At 47.3% G+C, this 16,607-nt stretch overlaps 1 protein-coding gene across 4 annotated transcripts; it reads right to left on the reverse strand.

Annotated features, from left to right (window-relative positions):
• Window positions 1-506: 506 nt before the first annotated feature.
• On the reverse strand, window positions 507-15,843 carry C13H1orf116 (chromosome 13 C1orf116 homolog). 4 transcript variants are annotated; one of them, XM_004470058.4, is made up of 5 exons: window positions 15,628-15,843; window positions 14,596-14,658; window positions 10,184-10,369; window positions 7,575-7,752; window positions 507-6,486 (listed from the first exon to the last, which is right to left on the reverse strand). In XM_004470058.4, the coding sequence occupies exons 3-5, from the start codon at window positions 10,286-10,288 to the stop codon at window positions 4,907-4,909; spliced, it is 1,863 nt and encodes a 620-aa protein (XP_004470115.2). In that variant the 5' UTR covers window positions 10,289-10,369; window positions 14,596-14,658; window positions 15,628-15,843; the 3' UTR covers window positions 507-4,906. The 4 variants fall into 4 exon arrangements, with proteins under 4 accessions (XP_004470115.2, XP_071063800.1, XP_071063801.1 ...); XM_071207699.1 differs by lacking the exon at window positions 14,596-14,658 and having other exon boundaries at window positions 15,628-15,835; XM_071207700.1 differs by lacking the exon at window positions 10,184-10,369 and having other exon boundaries at window positions 15,628-15,672.
• Between the last annotated feature and the right edge of the window lie 764 nt (window positions 15,844-16,607).

Below are 16,607 nucleotides of genomic sequence, written 5' to 3' on the forward strand. Positions count from 1 at the left end.
ATTCTACTATACAATTATTGTGACTCTAGCAATGGAAGAAATTATATCATTTATGTGGAGACACTGGCCATGGTAGTTGCTGAAGGAGGGGAGAGAGAAAAAGAGGTGTGATATTGGGGCATTTTCGGGTCTTGGTGTTGTCCTCAATGATATTACAGGGACAGATATTGCAGACATTACATAACTGCCATAACCCACTGAATGGACTAGGAGAGAGTATAAACTACAACATAAACTATAATCCATGCTGTGTAGCAATGCTACAAAACGTACCCATCAAATGCAATGAATGTACCATATTAATGAAAGAAGTTGTCAATGTGGGAGATTTGGGGGGTGAGGGGAGTGGGTATATGGGAATCTCTTACATTTTTTAGTATAACATTTTATGTGATATATATATCTGTAAAAAAAGAAAGATGATAAAAAATGGAAAAAAAAAAAAAAAAGAGGGAATGATGACCTGGAATTAGAATGTCACCTGCTTTTTCATTTTTGGCCCAAAGGATTTTTAAAAATATATTTTTATTACAGAAGTTGTGAACTTACAAAACAATCATGCATATGTGTAGTACTCCCATACACCAACCCCTCACCAACACATGACACCATTGTAGAACATTTGTTACAGATTATGAGATAGTATCATTAGACTATTATCACTATGGTCCATAATGTACATTTAGTACACTTTCCATGACCCCCTATTATTAACACAGTACATCTTTGGCATTGATGCAAGACTATTACAGTATTGCTGTTAACTATAGTCCATAAGTTACACTAATTCTATTTTTCCCATGCTTCTCCACATTCCGACCACCCTGCAATAGTGATGCACATCCATTCTAGTTCATAGAAGGACATTCTTGCATTTGTACTATTAACCACAATTCTCATCCACCTCTGGGTTTACTGTATTATTCAGTACCTAGATTATTCTATAGCTTTCTTCCAGTTGAGAATGTCACCTGCTTTTACCTCACTTGCATGCTAAGAGTCCTTGATGATGATGATGGTGATGAGTTCTGCAATTTATAGGGTGCTTATACCAGAAGGTACTTGGAGAGATCACCCAATATGCCTTCTTGCTTCCTGATAACTATGCCTGATTCATTCTCAAAATATTCCTACCTTGTTTTTTTTAATGACCCGGGAATGTTGAAAACTTTTCTAGTCTCCATCTCTTCCTTATTTTAGCTAGGGTTCTTTCCTGTTATAATCTAAGTTCATTCTTAAACTTAGATTATTTAAAAAATAAATAATAACTATAATTCACTATATAGTTCCCTGTAACACAGAGAAAAAGAAGTTAAAAGAAGCAAAAAGAAAAAAAATTATATGGTCATAGGCAGCCACAGGTTGATGAGGCTGGGTTTGGGATACAGAAGCTGGAAACAGCTGAGTCAGGCTTCATCAAGACACAAAAACCATATTTGAGCTGATACCTTTCTTTTCAAATTCCAGGGAACAGCACTGGTGAAGTTGAGTCATCTGGAGGGTGTGCCAAAGCCTACTTGTTACTTTGGACTTTTATTTACAGTGAAATTTCTCCCATTTCTTCTCAGAGCTGAATTGGACAAGCTCTTGGTTTGCAATCCTTTCTACATGCTTCCCCTTTGAAAAGGAAGGCCTCAGACCCAGAAGATAATAGTACTATCAATTTTGAGTACCACACTGTATCAAGCAATGTGCTTTACATATTTTATATCACCTATTCATCCCCCAAAACTCAAAAGGGTGGTATTATTATCCTCATTTTGCAGATGAAAAAACCACAGTTCAGAAAGTCAAAGCGACGACCCCCAGGTTTCCCTGGCTGATAAAGTGACAGAAGTTGAATTTGAATCCAGATCAGTAAGTGTCCAGAGACCCTCACATCTGTGAAGAAAAGGAGTGTGGTGTTCTATCAGCTGTCCTCCAGAGATTCCGATTGAGAATCAGACTCTGACATGGTTCTCCCGTCCATTCAGGTAGGCCCCATTTCCTCTCGTCTATGAGTCTTACAGCTACCTATTCTGACCGTCTGATCCTTCTCTGCATATACAATCACGGACATCTCCAGAGTGGAGTGCTTCATCTCACATGCTTCCACATACTGTAGACTCTTAAATCTTTACCTCTAGCTCTATCGCACAATGTGGACTAGGCCCTGCTCTCCAGTCCTTCAGCTGCCCTCCTTCCATGGAACAGAACAACAACTTTTGAACTCTGCCCACCCCCAGGTTACAGAGTGGCCATTGCCAGGTCATACTTTGCAAGTCTGGCTGGAGGCAGTCTGGCCTCTGTGAAAGAGCATGTGGGCCTGCCCCATGAGTCCGAGCACAGGCGTCCAGGGAGCACATGAGTGGTGGTTCAGAGCAGCAGCTGTCAACACATCTGAGGGCACTGGCCCCACTGTGCCAGGCTGGAGAGGGGTCAGCTCCTGCGACTGGCAGCTGGTCTATGCCCAGGGGCACCAAAACTAAGGCAAGGTATAGCAGAGATCCAAGGCCGAAGGGAAGCAGAGCTGTCGCTTTGGTTTTTAAAATGAATGGAATGGCCTTCACAAACTTCCACCCAAAAGATTGTGTCTTGAAATATGCACACACAACAGCTCAGCCAAATACAGCATGTTGCATCACTCCTCCAGAAGAGCCTTCTCTTTTGTTGGGTTTAAGATATAACTTGACCAGGTGTGGTACCTCCACCAGCTGTGACAGACCAGATCCTCACCCAAAGGGCAGGAATAAGGCTCCAGGCTTTTGGGTGTGCACGTGTGTGTGTGAGTGTGTACATAGAAACTGCCACACCCACACCACACTATAGCAGGATGGAGGCATGGATTGTCCTTACCTTAACCTTCTCATCATTTTCAGAAATCCTGAGTCTAATGGTGCTGGGTCCCCAAGGACACAGCAGATGAATGTTCAGCAGATCTAAAGGGCAGCTTCCAACAACTGTTCCCTTTATCTTTCCCTCACATCTGGGGATCCTGAACTCCAACCAAGTCACAACCATGAATAAGCTGTACTTCCAAAGGGGAAGCAGGGGTCATGTCTAGCCATGCCTGATGCCTGAGCTTGTAGTCACAAGTCCATACCACCTACCCATATTGCCTGTCTCTGGGCATTTTCTCAAGTTGCAGAATGTGGTCAGGAAGTTGGAGGAGGGTATTCTAGTTAATATGAGTTATTATGCTGCTGCTTTTCAAAGACTGAATAAAAAACACAACACTAAATATTATCCCAAACGGACTTTGGCCCAGTGGTTAGGGCGTCCGTCTACCACATGGGAGGCCCGCGGTTCAAGCCCCGGGCCTCCTTGACCCGTGTGGAGCTGGCCCATGCGCAGTGCTGATGCGCGCAGGGAGTGCTGTGCCACACAGGGGTGTCCCCCGTGTAGGGGAGCCCCACGCGCAAGGAGTGCACCCATAGGGAGAGCCGCCCAGCGCGAAGTAGGGAGCAGCCTGCCGAGGAATGGCGCCGCCCACACTTCCCGTGCCGCTGATGACAACAGAAGTGGACAAAAGAAACAAGACGCAGCAAAAAGACACAGAAAACAGACAACCGGGGGAGGGGCGGGGAGGGGCGGGGAGGGGAATTAAATAAATAAAAATAAATCTTTAAATATTATCCCAAACAACATTTAATCTCTATTATCTCAGAAGATACTTCAGGCTCTTGAAGGGTCTTAAGATTGGGTCTTAGATAATGACTATTGATCCTTTGGGTGCTTTGTGGATATACCAAGTGGTTAAAGGGAGGAGGTTGATGCAGCATAGAAAGAGAGCCAGGAGCCCAGGTTCTTGCTCCAGTTCTGTTACTAAATGACAGGTTTACTGGATGGGTAGGAAAGGAGATTCTCTAAGGTCCCCCTCAGCTCTGATAGTCTATGAATACCCAGCAGAGAATGTATTGTGTTGATTTTCTACCATAGATGGCTGGGGAAATTTTAGAAACTGCCAGTGGACAAGGCCTGAACCAGTTCTTCAATATTTATAGAGCCTCTGGACTGGGACTCCCATCTTCAGTGTTGGCCCTGCATGTGCAGACTGAGATAGGGAGCCAGAGAGCAGTTAAACCAGGAGTGTCAGTCAGGGGCTGCAGACATTTTATTATTGACTTTATTAAGTCAAAGGACAAGGACGGGAGCAGATGTAGCTCAGTGGTTGAGTGCCTGCTTCCCATGTACAAGGCTCTGGGTTCAATTCCAGAAACCTCCTGAAAACAAAACAAGAAAAAGACCAGGAGTCTCCCCAGTGGAGGTGGAAGAGTGCATGTGGTCACTTATCCAGCCTTCTCATACCAACAAGAGCTGCTCTGCAGTCAACTGGGGGGTTTAGTTAAATCCTTGGGACTAAACACAGTGAGAGGACAGTGGGTGAAGAGATAACAGATCAACTCCTCTTGGTCTGTGTCCCTGTCCAGAAGCCCAAACTGAGAGACCCTCACTTCATGCAACCCTGTATTTGCCTAACATCACTTTTTTCAAGTCACGGTCACATCTACTGTCTCATATGACTTTTCTCCTCAGGCTTAGCCACCCCTCCCCATTCAGTTCTGGCTCGACTGAACGCCACCCAATGTAAGAGCATCTCCAACAGGAGCATACATCGGAGCAAGGACTCCTTGTGTTATATAAATAGCTTCAGTGATACATACAGCCTATAATACACACACACACATACACACACGGAAATCATCTTCAGGATGACTTCATGAGGACACTCACTGGCACAACCTATCTGAATATAAAACATGTACGTAGACTCAAATCTCTCCCCGTCAACTCGAGAGAATGGAGCACGTGAGAGAAGCCCAACCCTGCACAACCCCTAAGCTGTGGGGTGGGAAAGACTCCTAAGTGGAGCCCTGAGCCCCGTGTTCTGTGGGGAGGGTCATGCGGGGGTGCTGGTGGCCGACGCCTACTCCTTCAACAGTCCCAGCTTCCTCAGAGCCTCCCTTCTGTTTTCATCAGGGACACCCTTTGGGGCGATCTTGACGCTGACACAGGGAGGTCGAGGCAGCTTGTCCCGGCTCTGTCCTGAGTAGAAGAGGTGCTTGGGGCTCTGCTCTTGCTCCAGATCAGCCAGCTTGCCCACCTGGATACCTGCAAAATCCTTCCCCGTGCCCAAGGAGGCAGGGCGGGGCCGGGAATTACGCAGAACACTGGGGGACATCTTGTCCAAGAAAGAGTCCCTTCCCAGGGAGGTGCTGGTGTGGGGGGCTGGGTCTTTCGCAGCTGACAGGTAGCTGCTCAGCCCCACACCTGAGCGTTCCAGAGTGTTGGACTTGAAGTTCATCTGTCTCAGGCCAGTGATGTTGCTCTTCTGGAGAGCCAGCCCTGAGTCTGGCTTTGGCTGAGTTGGGGGACTGTTTACCTTTGGGGCCTTAGGAACAGGAATTGGCATGGATTTGGTAACTGCAGCTCTTCCTGGAAGGGGTTCCTGGGCAGGAATTGAAACCTTCCCTGGAGAGGATCCCTGAGCAAGAGCTGGAAACAGAGCCTTCATTGGAGAAGGTCCCAGAGCTGAAGCTGGAGCTGGAGCGGGACCTGGAGTCTTTCCTGGAGCAGGACCAGCTGCTGAGACTTGAGCTGGGGCTGCAGGCTGAGCCAGGGTGGGAGCTAGAGCCTGGGAGGGGGCCTGAGCAGTAGTGTCCTTGAGTCTGATGGAGCTGGTGGGCTTACTTAATTGGAGACTGGGCTCATCTCGGTCCTGGGGTAGACCCAGCTTCTCCAGTGCTTCTCTGCGTGCTTTCCGCTGCTCCTGCAGGGAGGAGGAGACCGGGCCGGAGTCTCCAGGGATGGCCTCAGAGTGGCGCGACAGCCAGTTCTGGGGATTGCTGTGGAAACTGCTTCGGCTGCTCTTCAAAACAATATTGGGTGGCAGCTTGCGGGGCTTAGGGGCTGTGAGGGGAGCCAATCGGAGCCTTGGATCCTCCCCTGATGGGTGGGGAGCATCTCCAGCTCTAGCATTCTGAGACAAGGCAGGAGGAGGCCTCGGCTGTCCCGGGCCCCCCCCTGAGCCTTTCTCACTGACTTTTTGGGACATAGTTTCTGAAGAAGTCCCTCTCTTCTGGGCTCTGAGTGACGCGTGCAGCTGGGGTGTGCTGCCTGGCTCCTTCGGCCCCTCAGGCTGGCTGCCGTCCCCACAGGCCTCCAGCTGGGCGGCGCGGAAAGCCTGCTGCGGAGGGAGTTGCACCTCGTCCCGGCCAAGCGCAGCCTTCCGGGGGCTGGCGGGCGCCCGGTGGGGCTCCGTGCTCTGGCTCACCTTTTTTTCCTCAGGCTCTGGTACAAGCCTCACAGATTCTCCAGGGATGTGGCTCTTAGTCTGGGTGGTGTTTTCCCTCGAGTTCTGGTTTCTGCCAATATGGATATTTCTGGGCAGGCTGTGGGAGCCAGACCTGAGGCTCAGGCCTTGGGGGTCTGGGAGGTGAGCCGAGCTGGGTGGAACCACTCTCCTTGGCTTTGGTCCTTGCTGAATGATCGTGTCCTCTGGATGTTCTGTGAGGATCAGGGAGAACAGCAAGGAAGAGTGGACAGAGGTGAGAGCCTGGCTGACAGAGGAAAGCAAATGCTCCCTGAACTCTGATCTCCGACTAGCAATGGTTTTTTTTCCCCTTTGCTCTTAAAGGGGTAGCATTCTTGTCTGGATCGCATTTAGACTGACAGATTTCCTTCACTCAAGAATTAATTTTTCATGATGGCTGGGGAGACGGCAGCTAGAGACTGCTCCGCTTTCTTGACTCGGGCTCTCCCCAATGCCCTACACATGCACCGGGGTTGCGGATGGATGAGGATGTCCCCTCTAGCAGCTGGAAGTAGTGTCACTACTTTAAGGCTCCCAGATACCTGAGCCCTGCAGAACTGTATGAGCAGGTGATTTGTTCTTGGTTCTTTCCTTCACTCTCTTGAAGCACCTGGATGATTTTGTAATGGCCACAGCTGTCCCTGCTCTAGAAAGTGACATGGGCTCTTGCCTCTCAGCAGGCTAGGCAAGCCCCTCAGGCGTGCTGGGCCAGCGCCTCAAGGGGCAGTGAAGCCCCATGTCCCCCCTTACTGCTCTTTCTCAAAGGAGGGTCTGACACACGGGCAACAAATATTTTGCTAAATGAATAAAAAATTTGGAAGGTTCCTGTACTGAGCCCACGTGCTCCCCATGCTCACAGGGCCTCAGGTTATCACCCACTGCACCTAAGGGGGCCCTTCCCTCTTCTCCTTATCTGCACAGTCTCTTCCTCTGGGCCTCCCAGATTAGCTCTCCAGACCACTCAGTCTCTCCAGAGCCAACCACTCCCCTTCCCTGCCTCCCTCCCCCACCTCTGTGATCCTCCTGCCTCTTTAGAATTTCTCCATGAGGGGCTAGGAGTTGGCCAAATCCCTTTCCCGCCCAGGTCTCTGATACTTCATAGAAAGACAGAGGAAGCTGCCTCCTTCCTCCCAAGGGACCAGCTTTATTTTAGCCAAGAGAGTGGTGAGGAGTGTGGCTGATCCACCTGTGGCCCTTGGAACAGAGGGCAGGTGAGGTGGAACAGCCAGAAGGGTGGACTGATTTTCTGGGTTTGACTAGAGGTGCTACCCGTCTCTCTTACCCTGGGAAGCAGGCTGGACTATGAGCAGCGCTTGTGGAACTCGGGGAGCTGTGGCCGGCTCCGACTCATCAGTGGACAGTCCACTGTCAGTCTCAGTGTCCAATGAGCCAATGGTCTCCTCCAGGAAAAGCAAACACTCCTTCTCTTCCGCAGACAGGAAGTCGTAGCTTCGGTCACTCTGCAGTCAATGAGGAGTGGAGAGGGAGGAAGAAAAAGGAGAGGGAGCTGTGAGAGGGAGCCTGTGGCTCTGCACAGAGCTGAAACAAACCGTCAGGGCTTGTGAACCTTCTCCAGTTGTGGAGAAGGAATGCTAAAGAGCTGGCAACCTCTCCACAGGGCTCTGCTGCAAACCTGCTAGAGTTGCTTTCTGCAAATAGAGACACTAGACAGACTCTCAAACTGTCCCACTCATACCCAGCTCTGACAGCTGGCAGGTAGGTGGCAAACAGCCTTTCTTTTGGGTGGAATGGTTGTGGATATAGATTGGAAGAAGCCCCAGGTTTTTATCCCAATTTCTCCGTGTGACCTTTGTAAATATTTCACTGGGCTTATCTCCATTTAGCTCCAAAATATATGGGGAATGTAATAATTTGACCTTAGACATGAATGGTATCAATTTTAACTTTTCAAGGTACTTGTGCATACTTGATCTGGTGTGTCAAGGACAATATGAGGACAAACAGGCAATGCAGCCAACAACTGAGGCCAAGCCAGTAAGAGCAGAAGTATGACTAGCCACTGATAAGTTTACCAAATAATTTACACTTGACTTTGAAGTGCATTCCATACAGGATTTTTTCCCCTTGTATATTTACTTTCTTGATGGCATTTGGCTCTGGCTAAAATTCAAATGAGCATGTAGTTCTTAAGCAAATATTAACTTGAGGTGGAGGGTGGGGTAACCAGAACGGGAAAGCAACTTAGTAATTTAGTGTTAAATCTATATTCCCAAAGTAGATCATTTCATTATGAGAAAGCACACAGGATATTTGGAAGAAAAGGCTATAGCCATCACAGTTGGTCCCATGCTCCACCAGCCCAGGAAGATCCATATAGTTGCTCTCCAAAGGAGACGGGGGAAGGGAAACCAAAAAGGGAAACTATAAGTCCCTTCCTGTCATCTCTATCCTTCCTCCTAGTATTTGGAATACATCAGAATTGTATCTCCTCTGGACACACTCAGATGGCCAAGGAAGATTTTGAGACAGCACTAAAAATAACCTGGCAGTGGAGAGGGAGGCACATGCTGGAATAACACTTGTAGTTCCCCTAGCACCTTAGGGAGACCTGTGTCAGTTGACTGATTGATGTATACCTCACAGCCCAAGGAATAGCCTGTCTATGCAGCCTAAGGAAACTGTGAGGCCAGCTCCAGGGGTTCCCTGAGTAAAGATCTTCTTGGGACTGCCTTCCTCCTCTAAAAGAGCCTTGCCATGGATAAGCCAAGTCTGCATTTCTCCTTTGTGGATGATTCTCTTTAAAAACTTTTCATCCCTGTCACAGTCTGTGTCCAAAGGTATTGGACTCTTCAGATTTGGTCTCAGCCTAACAGAACAGGATAATGTCTCTGTGGCCCCAGCATCCAGGGTCAAAAGATATTATACATAGATTGTCTGGTCTTGGGATTTTCTTTTTACACTGCTTTTTCTACTCCAGTTTTACAGATAAGAGCTCAATGACTTAATTAAACATCCTTGGCATTTCATAGAGCCCTTTATACCCCTTAAAATTTCAAATTAAGTCTACTGAATATAAAGCAATATAGAGCCCTTTATAACCCTTAAAATTTCAAATAAGTCCACTGAGTATAAAGCAAAGGTTATAATGTATGTGACAAGTATAAACAACAAAATAATGTAGGGGATGTAGGTCCGATTTGCTCTTTCATACCAGCCTTACAACATCTGAGATTAAAATTCATGCCTCCCAAAATACTAATTCACTGTACATCACTCACAAAGAGTTAAATCTAGAGACTTTAGAAGAGTTGCAATCTCTGCTCAGAGATAGACTATTTTTTTTCCCCTACATAATGAGGCAGGTGCTAAGGGTTTTATATGTGTCTCATTTACTCCCTCAAGAATCTCATGAATTGGGTATTAACAGTATGCCCATTTTAAAACTGAGAAGGCTGAAGCTTAGAGAAATTAAGTAATTTGCCCACAGTCATATAGATGGTAAGTAGAGAACCCAGACATGTTTGGCTCCAGCACGCAAGCTCTTAATTACTCCATTCTCTTTGATCTTTCTATCTACCTGCTCACTGCAGAAAGCTTCAGGCATCTGTATGCTAATTCAAGGATCTAAGTTCCTTTTTCCACCAGGACCTCAGAGCACTGGCCGGTCCTCTTGCTTCCACTCAATACCACCCTCCCCAACCTAATGGAAATTGGGGTAGGGGGGAAAGTTCCTTGGCCCTCTGTGGAGGTCCCACCCTTTTCTCTGTAGAACCAGGGGTGACTCAGAGAAAGAAAGCACCCACTGATGTTGATTCACTCTCTGACGAGGAAGATGAGAGAGAAGGTGCAGTGAGCAAGGACGGGTGGTAGAGCAGGGCAGGGCAGGGCAGGGCGCAGCGCACAGGCGAGGTGGCAGGACAGAGTACATACAGATCCAGAGCGCGTCGAGGCGGTGCTCGTCATGCTGTCGCAGCTGCCGACGCGGGTCACGGGTTCCGAGCCTGACCCGGCTGGCCACAGCTCCCTCTCGGGCATCGCCTGAAGCAAGGTGCAGGAGCGGCGAAAGGGGCTCCCAGAGGGGAAGCGAAGGGAAGCCAAGAATGTCCCAGGCTGGGTCTGAAAAGAGAAGAACAAAGCCACGAGTGAGCCGAGGCTCCTGCAAGGCTCTGCCCAAGCCCTGGAACAGCGTGGCGGCAGGGACCCCAAGCAAGCAGAGAGCTGGAGGGGGCCACGGCAGCCGTGCCCAGAGCCCCCCAGCCTGCATGGAAGGACACATAAGCTGGCTTAAATACGTGCGCAGGGAAGGCTGGGGTGGTGGGGAAGCAGTCTAGTCAGAAAGGAGAGGCCGTCACTTCTCTTAGTCACTTGTTTCTCTGAACCAGGGAGCTGAACCTACGTTTTCATTGCCTTAAACAAGAAATATAGGCCTTCATTGCTTTAGTTCTGGAGGTAGTTGGATCTGGGTTCAAATTCCAGTTCAGCCATTTACAGTTACATGACTTGAGGCAAATTCCCCTTTGAGCCTATTTTTCCTCTTTAAATGGGGTTACTGTAAAGATGAAATGAGAGAACACTAGGGACATTTCAGATGGTAGAAAATGCTCAAGTACTTAATGAATAAATGAATAACTACATCTATTCTTGAAATAATAAAAAGACAAGATCCTTCTAGGAGCAAACCAAACTGAAGCAAGAGAAACAGGAATGTAGAAAAGAAGGGTTCAGGGCACTATAAGCAAGAGAGAGAAAGAATAAGGCCCTTCATTACCCCTACTCCATGGGACTCTTTTGAGGACATAATGAAATACTCCATGCAAATACTTTGTGCGGCGCATGGCCCAGAAATTGTCACCTGCCGTCGTAGTTAACATCATCAGCATCATCACAACCACCACCACGACCGCTATCATCTGCCTACCCTGGGAAACGTGTTCATAGCATCTGCAGAGGTTGAGCACACCTGATTTCCTTCATGCACATCATTTCCTCCATTGCACTTATTCCCAATAAAGGTCCCTCTCCTGTGTCAAACTAGCAAGAGAAATGTCTTCGGGAGTTTTTTCCCAGCTCCAACTCGAAGGGAAGAACAGTTTCGAGTTCACTGTAACAATAGGTGTAGCACAAGAAGGCAGTGCCATCTTTCCTCTGAAAGTCCCAAGCCTTTTCCTATGCCCGTTTGTGAGAAACATTCCACCAGAGTTGGGCAGGCCGGGAGTGATTCTCCTATGTTAAAATGAAACTCTAAAAGAATTAAGTTTAAGAGACATTTCCAAAGTCAAACAGAGTTGGGGCAGAGCTAGAATTAGAACATACTTTGCTTGATACTGACTCCTTATTTTCCCCACAATGCCATGTTATATTTTCTACCATCTCTCCTATCTTCCCCAAAGCAGGTAAGATGTCCTGGAAAATGTGTTCAATTTGAGGTCAAGGAGCTTGGGGTTTCAATGCCAGGGTAAGTGTCCTCTTGGCCTCTGTCAACAATTGCTTCCAGTGCCAAAGTCAAGTTTGGGCTGGGTTGGGTGAGTCAGCCTACCAACCTCATAGAGCTGGCAAGAATAAGCCTTCATGGAACTCCTCTCCTTCTTGGGAGGAGTCCCTCAAGTGGGGCAGGAAGGGAGGGGCAGGACACTGGAGAAGGAAGAGGGAAGACCCCTAGCGAGTCAGACACGTGGTTCATGAGGGTCTAGAGCCTATCAGGAGATGAGGCAATCAGAGTGGGCAGAGACATCAGAAAGGTCCGGGGAAAAATTAACATTGGGTGAGAGAGCTCTTAGGATTCTTTCATGGGGTTAGTTCCCCAATACCCAGAAACCCAAAGAAACATGAAGATGAGAGGTCAAGTGGATGTAATTCGGTCACCCAGCTATGCGCTCCATTAATGACTATCTAAGCTCAGCTCGGAGAGTACTAACCCATTCCGAACATTCTCTACAGTTGAGGCCACTATAGCCAAGGGAATCCAGGTCTCATTGGCTGAGGCATACAGAAGACACTCAGAAAATGCTGGGTGACAAAGATGTACTTACCAAATCCAATGGATGTGTCATGATGATGGAAACGAGTGTTGTTGGGGGGGGAGAGGGGGGGTGGGGGGGGTGGGGATGAATGGGACCTCACATATATATTTTTAATGTAACATTATTACAAAGTCAATAAAAAAATTAATTAAAAAAAAAAAAAAAAAGAAAATGCTGGGTGAATAAACTTGTCTTCTGTTCTAATGCCTACTGCACTGAGCTGTTGAAAGGCTTCTTCTTGCCTTCTAAGTTACTAGTGCATGTTTTTTCTTAAATATTTTATTTTTCAGAGAATATCTGGATCGATGGAATTTGGGCAATGTTTTCAGTTAAACATTGAGCATCTAATAGACACTGGGGATGTAAAACTATAAGATAAAAGCCTTATTTTCAAGATGCAAGCATAGATCCAAAGGTCTTGTTTTCAGCCCTCGTTTTCTTATCTGTAAAATCGGGGCAGTGAACAATGTAATTAATGTAATATTCTTTGTGAATGGGTGAGTAGATGCTGGCTGTCCCGTTCAGAGAAAATTGGCACCTAAGCATGCTTTAGAATTTATAGTGGTTTTCTAGCCTTTTTCCTCCCAGGGAAGACTGTCACACTTTCACATCGGGAACCCCTCTAGGAATACCAGAAGCAACTAGAAGAGATTAAAACAATAGGGATAAGGAGTGGATGTAGCTCAAGCAGTTGCGCAGCCTGCTTCCCACATGGGAGGTCATGGGTTCGGTTCATGGCACCTCATAAAAGCAAAAAAATAAATAAAACCAAGCAAACAAGTGAAAAACCAACTCAGAGGAGCTGATGTGGGTCAGTGGTTGAGTGCCAGCTTCCCACATACAAGGTCCCAGATTCAATCCCCGCCCATGTACCTCAAAAACAAAAACGAACAGAAACAAACAAAAAACCACAGCAAAACAAACAAATAACCCCACCACAGGAATAGCTCCACTTCATAACGACATAGCATGTTATAACTTACAAAGTGCTTTTAGATATACCCATTACACATTCAGTGTAACCTGGTACCATAAGCAGGAAGTGACATTCTCTTCATTTTACAGGTGAGAAAGCTAGGGCTTGTCCCACTGCCCCTTCCTAACCCATGACTACATATGCTCAGTAGCCTAAGGATCTCAGTTCCCTCAGAGGGGACCCCGGGAACTGTCCAGACACAAGAGTGGCCTGTACCAAAGAAGGATCTTAGGCTACCCCTGAATAAATTCTAAAAGCCCTAAGATCATCCTTCTCCTTTTACCTCATACCTTAAACCCTGTAATTATCTGGTCCAGCTTTATGTTTCCAGGTCAGCTTATTGCCCCTTATTGCAGAGATGAATCTGAACCTGACACTGAAGCTGAATGAGCCCTAAGGCTTGCACCTCATCATCACACCTAGTTTTCTGACCCAAATACTTTTGAATGTAAAAAAGTTCTCTTCCCACCCTCACCAGCTAGGCTTCACCTCCATGCTGTATTTCCTTCCATTAACTTTACAGCCTTGAAACTTGGAGGCATTGCTGGGCAGCCATCGAAACCAGGTATTTCTCCCTGATAAGAAGCATGAGAAATAAGCCAAACACTCAAGGTGAGAATTTGGTATCTTTTAACCCTTGACCTCTTTGGAGGACTTGTGGGGAGGAGGGAATGGGTTAAGAAATCTTACAACCTATATACTCAGGACCGCCCATCCAAAGACACATTAAACATTAACTACTCAACTGAAACTAGCCAAGCCTTGGAGGAGAGTAAATAAATACTCAGCATGTGGGGCTCTGGCATCTGGAGAGGGCAGCATGGACAGGCCTCCAGCTCCGTTCCAGCTTGGCTTCTCCATTCCTTCTAAACAGACCCAATGCCTCCTTGTCACCTTCCTCCCACAAGCCCACCCCCATATCTTCTAAGAGCTCAGTCTCTCTCCCCAGTGGTCAAAGGGGCTTCCCACTTTTCCCAGACCAGGTGTCTCTACCTTTTTTTTGCTGACTACCCAGAAACATGCCTCTGGATGCCAACACCCCACGAAAATACCAGGAGGATTAAAAGTTCACTGTGTGCATATCCCTCTCCGTGCAAAAATGGGCAAGTTTCTGCTTGATGGTTAGGCAATGAAATAATCTCTTTCACCAGGGGGTTTAAGGAAAAGAGTGGAAAGAAGTACCCTCTGCACAGCAGACTTTATTAGACGCTGCAGATTATTTTGACTGCTGACAAATTCACCATCATGGCATTTCCTGGTCAGTTAGGGTGGGTGGCTGGTTCTGTGATTTGGAGTAAGCCAAAGCCTACAGCTCTGTGCCAGGAGTGGCAATGCGGTATACTCACTTGGAGCTTGTGTGTGCCAGGCCCTGGGAGCCTGGCACTGGGGTCCTCCCACTTCCCTCTTCCCTGCAGCAGGAGGAAAAGAGGCAGAGTTAAGGACAGGAGCGTTAACTCCCGAGGTGGTAACAGAGAGCTTTCCATGACTTGACTTTTACATCCAGTTTTCTCGTGCAGGGAAACCAGTCATCATATGTCACCTGGGACAGCAAAACCACTAAACTGGTCTGGTTCTTTCTGGGTTCTTTGCTGCAATACTTTGACCAGAGCCCCACACAGATCTCCAGCCCGAATGATATGCTGCCATGAGATAGTAACGTGGGTGAGGCCCCAGCAGAGCCAAGGAGATTTCTCTTTGCCAGTCTCTGTATGTATTAACAGGCAAAGTTGGAAAATTAATTGAGCTGAACCCAAATAAACTTGACTTTACAACTAGATTATCTGTGGAATTGCCGAAAAAGAGCTGGTAGCCTGAGTTGGCGTTTTCCCAATGCGCCCAAACGGCACATCCCCTTACAAACAACCTAGCATGGCTTACACCTTACACACCTGTCCACAGAGAGCTCCATTATCACATGACCATAATTAAACACACACATGCTGCTCCCTTTATTTAAATAAAGATGGACAGCTCAGTGATATAAAGGCATGGAAGAATGTCCTGGTGCTAGTGCGGTGCAGGACCAAGGAGGTGACCACCTACTTTAATTCCCTCCACTCTATTCTCTTCTGAAGTCACAACCCACTTTGAATTGTTCAGAGATGGAAATTTCCAAAACAAACTTACTTTCTTTCCATGTCTGCACGATATGCTTATCCAATCTAAACAGGCAAATGAGAAACAGATGCATCCCAGCCTAATCTCCAGAAAAATACTCATATCTACCCTTACCCTAGGCTGGATGCAGAGAGGTGAGAAACGGGAAAAACCTCCTGGCTGGGGTATAAAGTAGAGGAACGCCTGCAGCCCTGTAGCTCTGCCTTCCCACGGAGCCCTCTTCTTGCTGCAGAACAAGTAATGGTTAGTGATTAACTCACCTTCACTGGGTAGGGGGCCGAAGAGAGGAAATGAATAGCCCTCTTATTTCAAAGGGCAAAGACGAGACAGGGACTGCTTCCTCTGCCTCCTGTTTTCTTCTTCTTTTGACCTTCTCCTGACTTACCTAGACAGGTAAATACTTCATCTGGGCTGCCCCACCCCGCCCTGCCACGGACTCTCAGCCAATCCCAGCCTCTCTTCCCTACATCTCCTTCCAGCTGTTTCTCCCAGGAGGGTGTGAGAGGGAAATGGGCAGGACGGTACTGCTCTCACTAACCAATCATCTCTTGCCCCCTCCCTTCCTCTCCCTTAGAGTCAATAGAGAGATCTAAAAAAAAAAGAGAGCTAAAAGAGGAGGGGCTGGTTTGACCTGAGACTGTAAGAAAGAAAGAAAGGAGGCAAAAGACAATATTTATTATTATGTTTAAAAATCTTGATCTAAAGAAGCAAAGTCGACCCACTGGGCAGCATGTTTTCTATGGGACTGTTTGAAACTTAATTTCCCTTCTAAAACTGCCGTCTTCTACCAGGAGCAAAGTAGTCCTCTGAATTCCCTAAGTTAAATTCCTTTGGCTAGTTTTTGTTATTACCTTTTCCGGTTGTCCAGCATCACTTTCATCCCCAAGCCTTTTCCTAGAAGCTCATAATCCCAGAAACTCCATTCAAGGCCACTGAGGAGAGTGTCTCAAGGTTAGGGATGCCTTTAGCTGAGACACCCTTGGCCCACCCTTGGCCAGTGACCTTGGCCTCATGTATTTCTGGAGGGAAATAAAGCCATTCTCCGCCCCCCACCCCCACCCCCCCGCCCCCCGCCCCCCAAGAGCTCCTTGTCCTGATGAGAAAGTGACTGAGCGGCCCTAGAGGAGGAACCTGCACTCTGTCATTTGGGTTTCTGGTCTCTCAGCTATTCATTGACAGTGGTGAGGCATATTAAGAAATAAAAACAAAATAAGCTCCCAACCAGTTTAGCAACTCTTGT

This window comes from Dasypus novemcinctus, chromosome 13, assembly GCF_030445035.2.
Source record: "Dasypus novemcinctus isolate mDasNov1 chromosome 13, mDasNov1.1.hap2, whole genome shotgun sequence".
Lineage (NCBI taxonomy): Eukaryota > Metazoa > Chordata > Mammalia > Cingulata > Dasypodidae > Dasypus > Dasypus novemcinctus.